The sequence below is a fragment of the Neophocaena asiaeorientalis genome, unplaced genomic scaffold (assembly GCF_003031525.2).
Source record: "Neophocaena asiaeorientalis asiaeorientalis breed wild unplaced genomic scaffold, Neophocaena_asiaeorientalis_V1.1 scaffold292, whole genome shotgun sequence".
Lineage (NCBI taxonomy): Eukaryota > Metazoa > Chordata > Mammalia > Artiodactyla > Phocoenidae > Neophocaena > Neophocaena asiaeorientalis.
The window spans coordinates 528,506-547,067 of NW_020173241.1; the positions used below are offsets into that span (position 1 = coordinate 528,506).

At 51.1% G+C, this 18,562-nt stretch overlaps 2 protein-coding genes across 5 annotated transcripts in view; one reads left to right on the forward strand and one right to left on the reverse strand.

Moving 5' to 3' along the window:
- The window catches only part of PHYKPL (5-phosphohydroxy-L-lysine phospho-lyase), a 25,372-nt gene extending 19,545 nt beyond the window's left edge, over window positions 1-5,827 (forward strand). For all 3 annotated transcript variants that reach the window (XM_024745597.1, XM_024745599.1, XM_024745600.1), the window contains 5 exons: window positions 1,404-1,558; window positions 1,951-2,040; window positions 3,904-4,034; window positions 5,054-5,131; window positions 5,592-5,827. In XM_024745597.1, coding sequence (XP_024601365.1) covers window positions 1,404-1,558; window positions 1,951-2,040; window positions 3,904-4,034; window positions 5,054-5,103 — 426 coding nt within the window. In that variant the 3' untranslated portion in view covers window positions 5,104-5,131; window positions 5,592-5,827. The remainder of the gene's footprint in view (window positions 1-1,403; window positions 1,559-1,950; window positions 2,041-3,903; window positions 4,035-5,053; window positions 5,132-5,591) is intronic.
- A 115-nt stretch (window positions 5,828-5,942) lies between these two features.
- On the reverse strand, window positions 5,943-12,543 carry HNRNPAB (heterogeneous nuclear ribonucleoprotein A/B). 2 transcript variants are annotated; one of them, XM_024745601.1, is made up of 8 exons: window positions 12,298-12,538; window positions 11,978-12,214; window positions 11,074-11,242; window positions 10,189-10,347; window positions 9,875-10,006; window positions 7,650-7,770; window positions 6,834-6,974; window positions 5,943-6,550 (listed from the first exon to the last, which is right to left on the reverse strand). In XM_024745601.1, exons 2-8 carry the CDS (start codon window positions 12,190-12,192, stop codon window positions 6,480-6,482), a joined length of 1,008 nt encoding a protein of 335 aa, XP_024601369.1. In that variant the 5' UTR covers window positions 12,193-12,214; window positions 12,298-12,538; the 3' UTR covers window positions 5,943-6,479. The 2 variants fall into 2 exon arrangements, with proteins under 2 accessions (XP_024601369.1, XP_024601370.1); XM_024745602.1 differs by lacking the exon at window positions 6,834-6,974 and having other exon boundaries at window positions 12,298-12,543.
- Between the last annotated feature and the right edge of the window lie 6,019 nt (window positions 12,544-18,562).

Sequence of the window (18,562 nt, forward strand, 5' to 3'; positions counted from 1 at the left end):
AAACAGTTTCTCTTTTTTTTTTTTTTTTTTTTTTTAGTTTCACTTTTTTATATAGTTAAATATATATTTATCAAGCTGTCCAGCAGTTCCACTCCTAGGTATTTACCCAAGAGAAATGAGAACGTATGTTAACAGAAAGACTTGTTATAAATGTTTATAACAGTTTTATTCGTAAATAGCCCAAAACCAAAATAAGCCCCAAGAGTCTATCAACGGGAACTTGGATAAACAAATTGTAGTGTGTCCATATAATGGAATACTATGCAGCCATAAAATGAACAAACGACCAATACACACAACATTATAGATGAATTTTAAAAACATGTTGCGCAGAAGCCAGGCACAAAAGGTTACATATTTTGTGATTCCATTCACATGACATTCCAGAAAAGGCAAAACTATAGTGACAGAAAGAGTCAGTGGTTGCCTGGGCCAGTAGTGGGTGGGAACACAAGGAACTTTGGGGAATGCTGGAAATGTTTTGTATTTTCATGGTAGTGGAGGTTCCACAGGTATATACATTTGTCAAGTCACACTGAACTACATACATTTTAAATATATGCAGTGTATTGTATGTAAACTATACCTCAATAAAGTTTTGTGGTTTTTTAAAGCTATAGTTTAAAAAAAAAAAAAAGATGGTCTGCAGGAGACCCCTTCCTTCTGACTCTCTGCAATGCAGGTCCTCAGACACCTGCAGGGCCAGGTGGAGGAAGTGAGTCAAAGCACTCAGGGTGCCTGAAGGGGACAGGTAGTGCCAATGTAGCCAGATAGGCTAGGTTTGTTTTAAGTCAGACATATTTTTGTGTTAAGTCTCTTAAGACATTAGCACCTAATTCAAAACTTTTAATTATGCCACACAAGCCAAACAAAATGAATCCTCAGGCCGCATTTGGCTCATAGGCAGCTTGTGGTCTGCGCCCTAAAATCTGCCTTGGGCTCAGCCAGCAGAGCTGTGAGCTGGAACCACAGAGTGACTTTTCCTGGGTGTGGCTCTGGCATGCTGCTCTTGACCCTCCTTGAAAGAGGTGATGGGCAGTGCAATGCAGTGGGTCTGGGTCCAGTCCATGAGATGGGGCCCTGAAGCCTTTTGACAAAATCAGCTGTGTGGGAATGCCCAGTACATCCTCTCCTCTGATTTTTGCATGTTCTTGGGGATCCTATTGCACCCCTGGGGGTACTTGGCCTGGATTACAGTCACATTAGCACCTGGAAAGATGGGACAGCCCATGGGGGACTCAGAAGAACCCCATTTACTGCCCAGCATGCTGAGCCCTGAGGGGTTCAGGCCTGTGCTCATCACTGCCCTTGCACTGTGTGTGGCAGTTCTGCTGCCCTTCACAGTCCCTGGGCCATGGCCCACTCTGCTGAGCACCTGACATGCTCTTTGTCCCCTGGCTCAGTTTGGGGGCAGCCCAGTGTCCTGCGCTGTGGGGCTGGCCGTCCTGGATGTCTTGGAAAAGGAGCAGCTGCAGGCTCATGCTGCCTCTGTGGGCAGCCTCCTGATGGAGCTCCTTGGACAGCAGAAAGCCAAACATCCCATCCTTGGGGACATCAGGTGAGGCTCAGGGTAGCGTCACCACCTGCCAGGGGCCTGGTGTGGTTCCTTCATTCACTTCACCACCACCTGGGATGGTGGGAACTTTTATCTCCACTCCGCAGAGGAACTGAAGCACCTACAGGTGCTACTGCCCAAGATGGCACCTCTGGAGGGAGGAGGGGGGTGAAGCCAGGATCAAACTTTCCTCTATCCACATTGAGGGCCCCTCACCATCACAGTTACTTCCTGGAACTGTTTTAGCACCCTCCAAGGGTTCCTACAGCTCTCCACCTCCCCAGGAGGCTGAGTGGGCTTTCTGACAGGGGCTTGGCTGAGGCCCAGGCAGAGGGTGAGAGCAAGGACCATGGTCCCTCAGGCCTGGCCTCCTGAGATGTCACCTTCTGCTCCAGGGGCGTTGGGCTCTTCATTGGTGTGGATCTGATCAAAGATGAGGCCACAAGGATGCCAGCAACCGAAGAGGCTGACTATGTAGTGTCCAGGTATTTTTTCTTGAAACAGCTTGTTTCTACGGCCCTGACTGGGAAAGAGCTCCCCTCTTGCCTCTCCCAGGCACGCTGGGCCCACACAGGGTTGACTGAAGGAGGTGGCCTTTAGCCTCTGGGTTAGAGGGCTGCCAACCTGTGCACCCCTTTGACTGGGCTCTGCGGACTGAGAAAGCGGCCCCATCAGCTCTGTACCCAGTGCCTGGCAGCAAAGGCTTCAGATGGGTGCGGTCCGTTCCCAGCCTGAGCAGACACTTCTGCCAAAAATGCCAAAGCTGCAGAAGCTCTCAGACCCAGGCAGCCCCAATGCTGCATTTCACAGCCCCAGGCTGCCCGAGGGAAGCAGCTTCTCCAGAGCCACACCTGAGGCTGTGGCAGAACCAGACTCCCCATTCCTAGAGGGTTTTCAAATAGGACTCCTGTTCCTTGTCTGGGTGGGGAGTGTCTGGATGACTCAGCATCTCAGGACTCAGGAGCCCTTGCTCCCAGTTCTGGTTCCCATGTTCTTTCACTTGAACCCCAGGCAGGACCGAAGCCACAGGACCCTTTCCCCTCTTGTTTCGTTACTTCCTTTTTATTTCCATTCCTCACTCCTACCTCCTTCCCCCACCTTGGAAAACCCATCTAGTGTTTGATGCGTGTCCTTATTCAAGTTGTGAAATGTGTGTCATTGTTTCAAATTCACGTAAACAGTATTGATGTAAAAATCGTTCTCCCCACACGTTTTTTGAAGCTGACCCCTCCTGCGTGGCTGCCCAGCCCCTGCCTTCTCTGTGCTGGTTGAGCACATCCACCAGCTCACCCACCCCTTCCCCCAGGGAGCCTCAAGACTCAGAAATTCAGGATGGTCTGTGGGAAGGAGGGAGTCAGATCCTCAGCCAAGCCTGACCTCCTCCACCTTATAACCACCCCTGTGGTTTCTCCAGTTCAGTGAAGAAACAGGAACCAGGTGGAACGGTGTTTCAGTGGCAGTCACCCTGCTAAAGGCAGAGCTGGATTTAAAGTCCAGAACCTGATCTTTCTAGCACAGATGCTGTCAGTGCCAGGAAGACTGGGATGCGAGAAAGGAGCCAGAGGCAGGCTGAGGACACCCTGCTCCTGACAAGACTTACATAGAAGGAATAAATAAAAAAGAATGAGAGTGCGGGGTCAGAGAGAGTGTAAATACAGTCACATCAGACCCCTTCTCTCAGAGGCCAAAATACCTTCCTAGGTTAAAAGTGTAAATGTGGAATATTAAAAACAATTATTAGATACCAATGATGATGTTAAATAACTTCCAAAAAGAACTGGAAATTAAAACTGGATAGTCCTGTCTGGGGTTACAACATAACCTGGGGGCAGAGTAGAGAAAGGGTTGGCAGGGAAGTTAGAAGCTAGGTGAGGGCTCCATGGATTCACTGTACTACTCTCTTTGTGAATGTTGGACACTTTCCATATAAAAAGTAAACCATACAATGTCATATAAACCATGTTAAAATGAAAAATGCAAGGACTCTTGCTGTCCACATTGTAGCCCCGTGGCCAATCTCGGCTTCAACTGGGGCTCCAGGGATGGATGAAGCAAGACCCCTGCTTGGGGGTGGGGTGGGGGGGGTGTGTGCAGGCAGCAGGCTCAGGGCCAGATGTAGGGCACCCCAGACAGGGGCCTCTGATGCTGGGCCATAAAGTTGGGCAGGAGTTTGGCAGGGGGTGGCCAGTGCTGTATCCTGGTGGGAACTGGCCTATGGAACGTTCTGAGGGCAGTGTGGCTGGAGTCGCACCCACGAGGCCAAAGCCAGGCTGAGGAAGGTCTGAAAGGCCCATGTGAAGTGCCCTTGGCTGGTGGGCAGCAGGCCCTGCTGTGTCCTATCCTTGCAGGCTGAAAGAAAACTACATTTTGTTGAGCACCGACGGCCCTGGAAGGAATGTCCTGAAGTTCAAGCCCCCGATGTGTTTCAGCTTGGACAACGCACGACACGTGGTCGCAAAGCTGGATGCCATCCTGACAGGTGAGCCTGGAGACCCAAGGGGCAGCTGATAACTGTGTCTCTACAACCCAGCCTGGAGCTAGGACCTCCCAGCATGCCCAGGGACAGGGGTGCAACAGCTGAGCCAGGTGTCCTCTGAACAGTGCAGGGAGTAGGGAGCTGAAGTGGAGGCCTCCCCTATTCCTGCCTGTGCCCCCCAAAAATCTGAGCCCTGGGTAGATGGGAAATGAGCCACCACCCATCCTGCCTGGGCAGGCACCAGTGTGGCATGCAGGACAAGGGAAGTAGGGCTGGGCTTTTAAGCCCAACTATCGGAACTAGTGGGAGGTTCCGTTGTGTCCTTAAAGCCTCCCTGAGATGTAGGTGGCAGTAGCTTTGCTTTCTTCAGCTGCTAAGCGGCTGAAATGAGATTTGCACCCTGGACTGATTCAACACAAAATGAAATCCCTCTGCACATTCCTTATCATTTAGGAAAGTCAAACTCTCCTCTAAATCCACTTACAAGGAAATCTATAATTACCAAATTGGACACATCATGCACTGAGGCGATGTTGCCATGTACAGAGCTCAGTGGGGGACCCCAAAATAGGCAAAATGCTATCTTCCTGATAGAGATCAAAGCAGCCCAGCTACAACCACCCCCAGCCCACCCCCAGGCTATTTCACTGTGGTCACCAGGTCTCTAGAGCTAAGGCCAGTCCCTACTAGACACAACTGGAAGTGGTAAGGAACCTGCTGGGGGAAGGGAATGTATTTTCGGGAAGCCTGCGGAGGAAAAGCTGACTGGGCACAGAACTGGCTTAGAGTTACTGTATAGAAGGGACTTCAGTTGAGCCTGGAAGCCTCAGGAAATCTGAGGGCTGGTTTTGTCCTCTTGGGAAGTTGTTGCTGACCCTGTGGTGGCCTGTACACAGGGGTAAAGAGTGGGACAATGGGCTTGGACAGGCCAGTGGGCCCAGTCTCCACACTGCCATCCAAGAAGCCTGGACACTGAAGGCAGAAGTCTTTAGCAGAGGAGAAAGGTTGACCATCTTTTTCAGACATGGAAGAGAAAGTGAGAAGTTGCAAGACACTGAGGCTCCAGCCCTGAGGCAGCTCTGCTGAGGGGTGTCTTCTAGGTAAGTGGCCTTACTTCTTGTTCCTAGAGAACCAGAACTGGGTTCCTTACCACCCATTTAGTAGCTCCTTCAACATTCTTGTTCCAAGTGATGTCCCCTTCCCACAGGTTAGTTTTAATACTGGGAGGCTCTGGCTGCCTTGGGCTCTCCCCATCCCCCACCCCTGAAAAATCTCCAAAGTACTTAAGTTTGCATTTGATGGCTGAGCAAAGAAAAAAGCTACTTCCTCCCTTCTCCAGCAGGTTCCTCCACGGGAGAGCTTCTGGCAGGCTTTATCCACCTGCAGCCCCCAGCCAAGTGCTGTGTCTTACAACTAGCTATCTTAGGCCTCAGCCACTAGACTTGGGGTGCTCCAATCAGGCCAACAGACAGGCCCTGCCATAGGGGGCCGTTACAACCAGGAGGGGCACCATCTTGCCCAGATCCAGCTGGCCCTTTGTGTGTCTGCTCTTATCTTTAGGTTCACACTGTCTTTGCTGGGAGAGAGAATCCCATTTCCAATGGCAAGTCAAGACAGGTGTTCCAAGGTGCTCCAGACTCGAACTGCCCTGGGTCAGTGTCCCCACTGAGGGTGGTAACCCTCACTGTACTGTTTTCATCCCCTTGAACAGCTGCCCCAAATATCTGAGCCACTCCACTTTCTTTAAAGGGGCACAAGTCCTAGGCAGGGCCAAGTCATTAAAGGAAACTAACCAAAGATGTGGAGAGTGTGTGCTTATGCCTGACAGGATGCAGGTTAGGTGGTCTTGGAGGATACTGGAGCTCTGGAGCACCTGTCCCCCTTCACAGTATATCCCACACTCACCCAGGCTTGGGGGTTTTTAAATTTTTATTTCAAAAGCTTGGATAGCTTCAATATCCAGGTTGTGGCAAAATCAGGACACGTGTAAAATACCTTACAATACATTAGATTCCCGAAAGGTACCAAAAAGTACAGTAAAATTAACACTTCCATTATAGGAAATGTATGACACAAATAATATAAAATTAAAGGTGAAAAAAGGTGACACTGTTTTCCTAAGATACAATTTACTCTTTACAACCAGGGTCCACAGGTCCAGGCTGCAGAGCGGCCGCAGGAAGCAGACCCTCCAATCTGGCTCCGGGTAACTGGGTAATAAAAATGAGCCCATAATGCCGCTCTGGCCTCGAGACACCACACGCTGCCTAAAACAACTAGAGCTCTGGATATATTAAACAGGAGAGTGATTTCCAGGGGGGAAATTTTAAATAAGACGCACATGGGACAGCCCATAGAAAGTTTGCCAGGTTAAATTTGGTACATAATTGTGTTCACTCGATATCCAAACAAAGCGTGTGCGGTCAGTCGGACACTCCTGCCAAAGCCTCAGTATGGCTTGTAGTTATTCTGATGGCCACCGCGTCGCTGGCTCTTCCCGTAATTTGTACTACCCTGACCTAGGGACAAGAACAACAATGAGAGCAGCTACAACTTACTGAGCATTTACTCCTGTGCCAGGCGCTTGATATACATCCTCACCAGAGCCAACAACTCTGATAAGACATCTTCCCCACCTTCCTGAGCCCCAAAAGCTCAAAATCGGGTAGCTCCAGTGAGCAAGCCAGGCCACAAAGCCCAGCCTGTCCGACTCCAAAGCCCCTGCTGCCAGTGGCCCCTGCACTGTCTGTCCTGCCTCCCAGGGTGGGTGAGTGGATGGGGGCCTCCCTCTCTCCTACTTACTGTAGTCGTAGCCGGGGCCGTAGCCGTAATAACCATAAGGCGAGTAGTCGTAGCCGCCATAGCCGGGCCCGTAGCCCTGCTGGTAGCCGTAGCCCTGGTTCCAGTAGCTGCCGTAGCCCTGATTCCAACTCTGACTCTGACCTGTGGGGGGGAGCAGGGCACAGGGGCCCATGGACCATTTAGCACACGCAGGAGCTAGGATGGAGGAAATCCTGCCCTTTGGGTGGCGAGGTTACTATGGCAACTCAGAAAAGCCAAGGGGCTGCTGTCCTGGTGTAGAGGGAGGGCCCTGGGCCCAGCCCTGTACCTGAGACCCAAGCTGGGGGTAAGAAGGCCAGGCCAGGAGGGAAAACTAACTTCACTGGGGCAACCGAGGCAGCTCACTCTCATTCAAATCACCCTCTGCTCACCCCCACCCCCCCCTGGCAGCTTGGCCTTAAAAAGGATGGAGTTCAGGCTTTGGAGTCAGAGGGGCCTGGGACGGAAGGAGGTTAAGCGCCTGGCACAGCCTTGCCCTACCCTTCAGCCCACCCACCCATGGGTGTACCAAGACTCAGGACAGCCACAGAGCCAAGCACACCCCATCTTGATGCAGACGCCACTCTGCCCTGGGGCCCCAGACCACATGAGAAAAATGGGCTCTTCTACGCCAAGCAGCAGCAGCAGCAGCAGCATAGCCTCAACCCAGGAAAACCATTCCTGATTCTGCCCACCCTGCTGCACCAAGCACCAGAGGCCAAGAGAGCCCCCAAAACAGGCACAGAAGCTCCATGCAGGCAGGGAAACAGGACTCATCTTCATCTGGGTTCCACTCACCTCCTCCACTTCCGCCACCACCACCGCTGCCTCGGTTCCCTCGGTTGCGATTCCCACGGCCCCCAGAGCCATACTGCTGCTGTTGATAAACCTCTTTGGGCTGAGCCACCTTGATTTCACACTGAAAGCCAAGAGAACAGTGGGTCATGCCAGTGGGACAAGCCCTGGGCAGGGAGTGTGCATGAAGGCCTTCGCTGACAAACGTTCAGGAGGCAGATCTTCTCTATCTGCTCAAGAACACATGCTGGGGTGGGAAACCACATTTGGACTAGCTCTCAGAATCACAACTAAAATCTAGACAGACCGAAAAACTCACACAATGGGCTTTTTGGCTCAAGCCTTTCCCCAGAGTGCTTGAAACAATGGGATACACCCAATGGGATAGGTCTACTGATGGTCACCCTTGGGTGCTCTAACAAGTGGGAGAAGAGGGACAGCTGGACCAATGCCAGTCCAGTGTAGCAAGACACCACACCAGGTGTCAATCTGGTGCCACCTTGGGCAAGGGAGTCAGAGAAGGCTTCCCAGGTAAGGGATCTTAGAGAAAAAAGGTTCTTTTTTCCCCCCAGAAGAAATAAAAGCATTCCACTCAAACACACTATTGAGGTGGCAAACCTAACCTCCATCTTATAAAGAAAGCCACTGAAGCTCAGGGCAGCCTTCCCTAAGGCCATACTGCTCCCCCTTTCTCCTCCAACCACTGGTGTGCTGTTGGGATGGGCCAGATATCTGTGTCTTCTTAGGGCCCAGAGAGTCAATTTCCTTCTTGCTCAAAACTCTGAGGGTCATGGACCTTCAAGTGCTCCTGCTTTAAGTATATTTTTAAAAGAAAGTCCACTGACACATAACCCTCTCCATTAAGACCAATTAAAAAAACATTTTACGGGGCTTCCCTGGTGGCGCAGTGGTTGAGAGTCTGCCGGCCGATGCAGGGGACACGGGTTCGTGCCCCGGCCCGGGAAGATCCCACATGCTGCGGAGCGGCTGGGCCCATGAGCCATGGCCACTGAGCCTGCGCGTCCAGAGCCTGTGCTCCGCAACAGGAGAGGCCACAACAGTGAGAGGCCCGCGTACCGCAAAAAAAAAAAAAAAAAATTTTACGTTAAGATGCCCCCATACAAGCATACTCAAAAAATCAGCAAATTATCGAGTGATGCAATCTCATGTTTTCTATCCTACTAAGTTAAAAATACTGAATACAACCTGCTAAAATACACTTATTTCAAGATCAACCACTAGCAGTTTGACTAATGGTGCCCTAATAGGCTCTTCATGCCCATTTCACATCATGGCACAGAGACAAAGACCTCTTTCCATGTCACTGTCCACTGGGGTAACCACTAATGGATGAGGTCTCACCCAACAGCCCCTATGATCCCATCTCATTTTACATAAAATTTAGGGGCCCAATCCCAAATCCAATCTTTCCAAAAATTCCCAGCCAGGATTGAGGCTTCCAGGAGCCCCACGCTGTGTGTCCCACCTTATCTGGCTGCCACTCCTGCTCAGGCAGAGCCTGCCACACCTTGCCAGTGGGCCACACCCTCAACTCCCAACTGCCTCGGCCACTGGAGAACACAGGGAGCATGAAGTACCTACCCTCTCTCCCGTCCAGAGTTCAGAGGGAAGAGTTGCCCCTCACTGAACAGGACTCTCGCTTATCTGAAGTCAAAACTGACTCTAGATTTAAGGTGGCCAGGACCCTGGGAGCTCTCTGGAAAGGATCTTTGGGGTGGGGCTTAATTTAACCAGTAACCAAAGGGGATGAAGATAAAACAGATTTGGTTGTGGCAGGAGATAAAGATAAAAGCTCTACAACAACGTCCAAAGCAGGTAAGACTTCTCCACAGAAAACAGTAAATGGCAATTTTAGAATCTTCTGAGACCTTAACTGTAGGACTTACACACTTTGCACTCTACATCCCAAACACCATGACCTCTACCTTTAAGTCAGGAACTGAAGAGGCTACTCAGCACACACTCTATCCCATATAAGCCTCCCGTCCTCCAGTATTCTCCTGCCTCCCTCATATCCTGTCCTACCAGCCTAGGAGCTCCGTTAAAGACAGGACAACCTGCCCCTCCCCTATGAGGACAGCAAACAGTACAGAAAACAGTAACGTATACCCTGGAGAACTCTTGGAGGTAACCCAATGCCTAATCCACGCCTGCAAAGGCCAGCTCTCCAACAGAATGCCAAGCACACACAGCTGGGGACACCTTACCTTACTTCCACTGATGGTGTGGAACTTTTTCTCCAGAACTTTCTTCACAGGTTCCTCTTCTTTAAAGGTGATGAAAACAAAGCCTCGTCTTTTGTTCGACTTTGGATCCATTGGAAGCTCAATGGCTTCAATCTGCAAACATAAGCAAAGCTCAGGACCCTACCGCAGAGCCTATAAGGAACTCACAGGAGAAAACGTTCAAGAACACCAGAGTGAAAAAGAGCTCCAGCCAGCCAAGGTGCCAAGGTGCCAAGGACCAGGAAGAAGGCAACCTCGGTGCAGCTGGCAGACCACTCCGGAAGCCACACACTCACCTCCCCAAACTCGCCGAAGTACTCCCTGATCTTCTCCTCAGTAGCTTCAGGATTCAGACCCCCCACAAAAATTTTCTTTACTGGGTCTTTCTTCATGGCCATGGCTTTTTTGGGGTCAATGACACGGCCATCCAGCCTGTGCTCCTTCTGGTCTAGAACCTGTTCCAACAGAAGGGAGCTGGGTTCTAACTCAGCAGCATGACCCTGAACAAGAACCTTCTCTTTGAACCACAAGACTCCAACACAGGCACACAAAATGTGCTTCACTCCCTTCAAACTCTACCCCCAATCTGACTTCCCAACCCTATCTCCAAACTTCACTTGGTTTACCTAAACACCTATAAATCTATCCTCAACCCCCCCCCCACCAGTCTTTGCCCATGCCGTACACCCCTCTTCCTGCCCAGGCAGCCCCAATTTAAGGCCTATCTCCTCCGGAAGTAAAGCAATAATTAAAAGCACAGGCTAGAGCTAGGCTGTGAGGGCTGGAATCCTCACACTCCACCCCTTACTAGCTATGTGATTTCTTCTACTTAACCTTCTGAGCCTTAGGTTTGTTTTCTACAAAATGAGTAAAATAATGTTTATCTCCTAACAACCATGGACTCTCTTCTAGTCCTCTCAATGAAATGTCTGCTTCAGCAGGGTCCAGAATAGGCACAAGATAATAAACGGTCAACCATAATCTGCCTGGACCACTCCTGCCCACTCACTCCTCCATTTAATCTCTACTTTTAATCCCTTCAAAAAGGAGAGCAGGAGTTCCCAACCTCTCTGCTTTTCCCAAAGCACCCAACCATGTGCAAAACACATAAGCCAATCATGGTCTAAGAACAGTATCCTCATAGAATACACAGACTTCTGATTATAAAGTACCCAGCTTACCTTCTCCACGCTGGCTGCATCTTTGAAGAGGATAAACCCAAACCCTCTTGACCGACCAGTGTTGGGATCCATTTTTATTGTACAGTCAACGACCTCTCCAAATTTGGTAAAATAATCCTTTAGGTCCTTTTTGCTGGTATCCCAGCTCAGGCCACCAACGAACATTTTTCTGAAATGGTGGGGTGAGAACAGGGAAACAAGCCTTAGAAAACTCATTTCGGAAGGATTGGCCCTAGCAAAACTTTCATTGAAAAGATTGTAAATAAAGCCACCATTCGGAACAAAGGTTTACCCTTAGGGCCCACAGGGTTCTACCTCCGGAAGATGTTAACATAACTCCGCTGCCCTTCCAAACCCAATCTTGACCGTAACAAAGCCTCAGGTGATCCGTACCCCCAAGGAGGTGGGGGAAAAGGAAGCACAACCTAGCCGGAGAGCTAGGCCCTGGGCACTCACAACTGTAAGGAATCTAATTTGTCTAACAACCGTGTATCAAAACGCTACGGTCCCTGCCACCTCCGAGCACTCGCTCTCAAGGAACTCAAGGCTTCCGGGGCCGAGGAGTTCAGGCCTTGACTCCGCCCTGGAAAAGAGGCGGAGAAGGAAGGCCCTGGCGCGCGCCAACTCCGCCCACGCAGCTCAGGCAGTCCGCGACCCGCCGGGCCCCGGGTCCGAGCGCACTCCGCTTCCGGGCGCCAGCCAGCGGCCCCGGGGCGGCGCCAAAGTCGACCCAACAAACTCCTGCAAACTCCGGCGCGCACGGAAAGCCGGCGGCGCGGGGCTGCTGCTCTGCGGGCCGCGAGCAGGCCCCGGCCGCCCGCCCCTCCCCCCGCCGCGTGGCGCCAACAAAAGGCGGCCCCGGAACAAAGGCGGCGCCCCCCCGTCGGCCAGCGGCCGCACCTACCCCGCGTCCTCCTCGTTCTTGCTGGCGTTTATCTGGTCACCCTCGGCGCCGTTCTGGTTGCCGGCCTGGGGCGCCACGCTCCCGCCTCCGGCGCCAGCCGCGACCCCGGTGCCAGCACCAGTCCCGGCCGGCGACTCGCCTTCGGGGGCGGCCTCGTGTCCGTTCTCGGTGGCGCCCGTCGTCTCCATGGGTTGCTCCTCACCCGCTTCCGACATGCTAGGCCGTGGCGCGCGGCTCCTGCAACGAGCAGCCACGACGCATCAGGCCGGCGCCGCTCCCGCCCGGGTTCCCGCCCGCCACCCGCGGGCCCGGCCGCTCACCTCGCCGCCGATGACGCCGCGGGGCCCGCTCGTCCCCACCCGCCGGGAAGGCACCGCGGGCTCGGCCGCGCTCACGCTTGCGCTGCCGGGCCTCTCCCCCGTCTACCGACGGAGCCGCCGCGACCTCGCGTCTTCCTCCCTCGGCCTGCGCTGCCGCTGTCGCCGCTGCACGAAAGCCACCAACACAGAAGCTCTACCAGGCCCGCGCGGTGCTGCCGCCTGACAATGCCGACTCGTGGCGCTCTTTATAATGCCGGAGCCGAGGCCACCTCGCAACAAACCACATGCTCATTGGCTTCGCCAGCCGGTCACTCAACCCCGCGCCGGCTCCCCATTGGCCGCGGCGGCGCGCTCACGGTAAATCCAGGCGGGCTTTGTCCTCATCTTAGAATTCGCGCGAGCCGGGGCCTTGCAGAGGGTCGCCGGGTCCGGTGGTCCGATGACCCTGTCCTGAGCGGCCGGCGGCCCGAGCCCAGGGGCGGAGAGGCTCATTACTGACCGTTCGCCCTCTGAGGCCGTAGTCCCTCGTCCCGGTGCGCCCTAATCCAGCATTGGCAGCCTTGGCCACTCCGTTTCCCAAAAGAGGAAACTGGACTCAAGGAAGCCTCGGAAACCGAAGTCGCCCCAACTGGAAGTGCAGAACCCGGCCTTCCGAGATTGGGCGCGTAGTGCCCGCCAAGGCCCTCAGCTTGGTTCGGAGAAATTGGGACGGATCCCGCCCTCCCCCTTGACCTTGGTGCCGTCAAAGCCAAGCGCTCCCGCCACTTCTGCCGCCTCCCCCGGAGGTGAGAAGCGAGGAGGGGGCGGAGTTCATCGAGTGACTGTTGCCAATGGTGCTCGGCCGGGATGTGGCGGGAGAAACGGTGGGACCACGGTGTTCCCCAATCTTAGGTCGCCTGGCACCACGTTGACGACTGACATCAAATTTTTACTTTTGATTACTTAAACTCTTTCATTTATTTTTGCTAAAACCTATTTTTAAGAGAAATGTACCACTTCCTTGAAATCATGAAGTTTTGGGGGAAGGGAAGAATAGTTCTCTTTTTCTAATATATAAAACCCCTTAATATTTATCTACTTGACCACCAAGCTTGAAAGGCCTGCGTAATCCCACGATTCCTTTTAATCATATGGGTGACAAGCCCCAAATGAACCAGGATTAAAACCTCTGAAGCCTGGGGATTACCAAACAACAGCAGAACACAAGTAGCTGACGTCTCCCACTGGAATCCTGCTGCCAGGCCCGGTGTGATAGGCTGGGCATTCTGTTTTCTCATCTGGTCTCCTAACAGTCCTATGGAAGGTGGTACCATAATCAATTTATAAATGAGAAAACAAGCCCAGAGCCCTGGCCCAAGGCTCACTCCCTAAGTCAGCCAGCCAGTGGAGTTGCCATGAGAATGTGAAATGTCACAATTTCACATTTTGAAAAAATAATTTTTAAAAAATCTGAAGATTTAGCCACACAACACTGCATTTTCCCCAAGGTATCAACCCCCTAGAGCTGAGCACCCACCCCAAGATGAGCAAATGCCTCTGGTTCATCCCAAGGCTCACCTGACCATTTCACTTTCAGGTTAGATTCCATAAACTGGAATTCACGTATCTCCATAAAACCTTGGTCATGTCACTGAAATCTGGTGGTAAGGCTCGCAGGGAAGTCCCTAACAAACTCACCACCCGACCTCCACCCCAGCCCTTGCCCACCCACAGAAATAAGGACCAGGGTTTTGGTCACAGGCAATAATGGGCACAGCTGCCCAAGCCATGGAGAAAATTCAGGCAATCAAGGTCAAGTGTAGCCACAGGACATAACTAATGAGGGCATACATTCACTTAATCTCCTGCTCTTGTCCACATGGATTCCTTTAGCACAATTTGGGAAATGCTTTCAATGACATGTCAAGTCTGAGGATAACAACATTTGGATGGTGCTTCACAGTTTGCAAAATACTTTCACCAACATTGCTTTCTTGGAGCTTCAAAATACCTTCCTATGCAGTTATCCATAGTTTATACACAAAAACACTGAAATCACACAGCTGAAATCGTGGCCACAAAGCCAGCACTTCCAATTCTACATTGTCTCCAGGGCTCCTGACTACTCCTGACTAGGACAAGGGGGCTCTGAGCTTCTGAGTTCCGTGGTCTAAATTAGATCTCATATGAGATTAAATGACTTTGAGCCTCACATAAAGCACTGGCCTAGAACATACTTTATAAACTGTAAAGAACTGCAGACAAATAGGGGTCAGTCTTAGCACAGAATGCTTTTATACTGCATGCAAGGGTGCTTCTGACAGAGGCAGGGCACCACGCTGTTTGGAAGCAGCAGTAATTCCCTTTGACACAAGGGAATCTTGTTATTTGGTCCTAGTTGCAGACATGAGTTGAGGGCATCTTCTATGACAATGAGGTTCTCAAATCAGCAAGGTGCCCAGTTACCCGCCCTCAAAGTAAAGTCCCATGGCTTTGGGAATTCAGACTGTCAGGCAATACATGTGTAAGAATGTGTACAATCACCAATCTAGAATACAGAGGATAGACACAAAATGCATTTTGAAAGTTTTTTAAATTACATAAATTTTTCTTTTTTTTCTTATTTTGGCTGAGCCTGCAAGGTGGAAATTGCAGGAGTTAACTGCAAATATGTTGTGATTGTTGTGGCTGACTCCCATAGGGGGCCACTTCCCACACCACAGCTCCACGGGCTCCAGCTAGAGGTAACTTCTAAAACACAAGTTGGACCTCGTCACACTCTGCATGAAAACCGTGGCTGGCTTCCCAATACTCTGAGGATGAAGTCTTAACCCTGAATACAGGTGAGAGGGACAGATGGGGCTCACAGAAATCCATGCCTCCCTCCCTCCAACCTCTCTCCATCTTGAGTGGAAGAGTCACTTCCAGGCCTGAGCGGTTGAGACTGGGCGCTTCCCCCAGACTTCGCTTCCCCTGGAGACCATGTGTTCTGCATGTCAGAGCTACATTATAAAGAAGAGCTGTTCAGCCCACATCAGACTTGATGTGAGCAAAAAATGAACCTGTACTGGGTCAAGCCACTGAGATTTGGGGGTTTATCTCTAATTGGAGCCTAGCCAAGCCTGACCGTTCCACACGGCTCGAGCCACCCCAGTCACATCTCAGGCCCAGCTCTCCATTCCAGCTGTGCTGATTTATTTGCTGGAACTCACCTGCACCCTTCTGTCTTTCCACCTGCTGTTCCCTCTACCTGGAATATTCTTCCCCAAATCTTACCTGCCTACTCTACTTATCTGTTTTGGGTTGAATTGTATCCCCTAAAAGATCTGTTCAATTCCCAACCCGTGGTACCCGTGCATGTGACCGTATTTGGGATAAGGACCTTTGCAGAGTTAAGATGAGATCAGACTGAAGTAGGTGGGCCCTTAATCCAATATGACTGGTACCTTATAAAAAGAGAAGACACAAAGACAGACACAAGGAAAACACCATGTGACAACAGAGGCAGAGACTGGAGTGACAAGTCTACAAACCAAGTGCCTTGGTCAGTTCAGGCTGCTATAACAAAATACCATGATCTGGGTGCCTTAAAAAACAAACTTATTTCTCACAGTTCTAGAGGCTGGGAAGTCCAAGATCAAGATGTCTGATGAGGACCTGCTGCCTAGTTTGCAGATGGCTATCTTCTTATAGTATCTTCACATGGCAGAGGGCAGAGAGAGAAGCAAGCTCTCTCATGTCTCTTCCTAAAAGGGCACTAATTACATCATGAGGGCCCCACTCATCTAAACCTAACTGCCTCATCTAAATGATGACCTCATCTAAACCTCATCTAAACCTAACTGCCTCCCAAAGGCCCCACTTCCAACTACAATCACACTGCGGATTAGGGTTTCACCATATATGAATTTGGAGGGACAAAAACATTCAGTCCATAGCACAAAGGAATACCAAGGATTACCAGCAACACCAGAAGCTAGGAGAGAGGCATGGAGCAGATTCCCCCCTACAGCCTTCAGAGGGAGTGTGGCTCTGCCAACACCTTGATTTTGGTCTTCTAGCCTCCAGAACTGTAAAATAATAAATTTCTTTTCTTTTTTTTCTGCTTTGTCAGACATTTATTTAGGTGTCTTGCTAGTACAATTTCCTGTTACCTGGGTTTGATATATAACCTCAAATTCTTATACTGCAATTTTTTGGGTATGACCAAATGTAACTTCTAAAAAAAAACAAGTACTGCTGAGTTTATTTATTCACTTACTGTCTCACAATTTTTATCCTTGCCTCTGTTATCAAGTAAACAGAGACAATAAATTTTTATTGTGTTACGCCCCCCAGCTGGTAGTGCTTTGTTATGGCAGCCCTAGCTGACTAATCCAACATCCATCAGACTTCAGCTTCCTCCAGAAAGTGTTCTGTCAGGCCCCAAGGAAGGGCCCCTCTCAGAGCACAGATCACACAATATTGACACTGACCAAGAGCTCAATGAGATCCTGCACCAGGTCTGTCTCCTTTGCCCTGACACCTCCAGTGGGCACTCCAATACCTGCAGACTGAATAAAAGGTCTCTTAACCAAGGTGACAAACTGGTTCCTAGTGGGCTGAATCTGACTTTCAGATGTGCTTGCTTGCCTATACAGTGTCTTGAACATGGTAAAAAATTATTTGCCAACATTTACAAAGTATATTTCTACAAAACATTACATTTCCAGGTACCTTTGGAAATTTTTTAGATAAAGTCACACTGGGCCACAGTCCCATGTGTCCACACTCAGCGGGAGCTGAGTCACACTGCCCCCCAGCAGGTGGAGCAGGTGCTGTCCAGCTCACTCCAGCCCTCACAAGGTCCTAATGTCTTGTTCCTGGGCCCTCTAAACTCATCACCATCAACTGAAAGCATTAGGGATGCCAGTCCCTAACTAGGCCTCCATGAAACTCAGCTTCTTCCTCTTGAAAACAGGGATGACAACACCTGCCTCTCAGCACTCCTGCAGGGCTCACAGACTGTCTGCCAAGAGTTTAGCACAGTGCCAGGCGGGTAGTAGACATAAATGCCAGCTGCTAGGACTGCTAACAACAGTAACAATAGAAGATCTCAGGGATGACTCCTTCAGCTGATGAGCTCCCCATCGCGTTGCAAATCAAATCCTCAAAACAGAAGTGGAAGATCTGGAGAAGCTCTACTAGCCAACGCCCTGCCCACACCCGCTAAGGTCACATTCTTGCGACAGCCACCCATGCCTAGTTTGAGTCTCAGAGGCAGCCTCTGCCCAGCAAAGGCCAATCAGAATTGCCTAGGACACCCTTCTGGAATCAGACCTTATTGGAATATGTGGTTCACATACAGACCTAAACCTCCCGGTCTCCTCGGAGCTTGCAGGGCTGCATTCAGTGGACATGGCATACAGAGGGGCCCAGCCTGGCTTCATATCACAATCTCCTGCGTAGTTTTTAAAACTTCGGATTCCCAGGTCCCTGGGGCTGGATTCTCACTTTTATACAGCATTCTGGGCACGGGGCATTGGGATAGGGACAGATTCAGGATGCACTGCTGCTGACCAGGTCGGGGACGAGCCTGTGAAACCAGGAAATGCCCATCTCCCTGCTGAAAGGCAGCAGCACCTCCTCATCAGAGCAGCCCTGGAGGGGCTGTGTGTGTGGTTTATCACTGCCACTAAGTCAGGGTGGGCCTGGGAGACTCTCCCTTTGAGCCTCAGTTTCTGATTACACGACAATTCATATATTCACTCATTTACTAACAGCTCGGGCTTCGCCTGCCATCAACATGACCCTCAGGACAGACCTGTTTTTTGAACTCTAAACCCACACGAGTCACTATCCCTCAACATCTCTCCTGAACTGTCCCCAAGGCACCTCAATCTCAGCATGTCTAAAAGAGAACACATTACATTCCCCTGAGCCCAGACCCTCTGCCGGTGCTCTTGGCCACAGAGAATGCCTCTACCACCCTACAGGTGCAGGCCAGGAACCTGACTGGGTCAGCCTTAACACCCCTCTCCTCACTCCTCCCCTATCCAATCCATCACCTAGGCCTGAACGTGCCTTTATTACTGTCACCTGCACTCAGGTTTGCACTACAGGAATATCAGTCAGGGAAGGCTACACTGTGTACCAAATATATCTAAAAGCCACGGAAGATTGTTTCTTACAGATAACAGTCCTGGGTGGTGTTCAGGCTAGAGAAGCGGCTCTCCTCCATGGGGTCGTTTAGGGACCCAGGCCCCTCCCATGGCTCCACCAGCCCCTCGGGCCTTGTCATCGCACA

Excerpts from the sequence above, each read along its gene's own strand:
- HNRNPAB (XM_024745601.1), bottom strand. The coding sequence starts at position 12,192 with ATGTCGGAAGCGGGTGAGGAGCAACCCATGGAGACGACGGGCGCCACC. Across the intron at positions 10,348-11,073 it reads ATGCAGCCAGCGTGGAGAAG|GTTCTAGACCAGAAGGAGCA; the intron begins GTAAGCTGGGTA and ends CTGTTGGAACAG. Across the intron at positions 6,551-6,833 it reads CGGCCCCGGCTACGACTACA|GTCAGGGTAGTACAAATTAC; the intron begins GTAAGTAGGAGA and ends TCTTGTCCCTAG.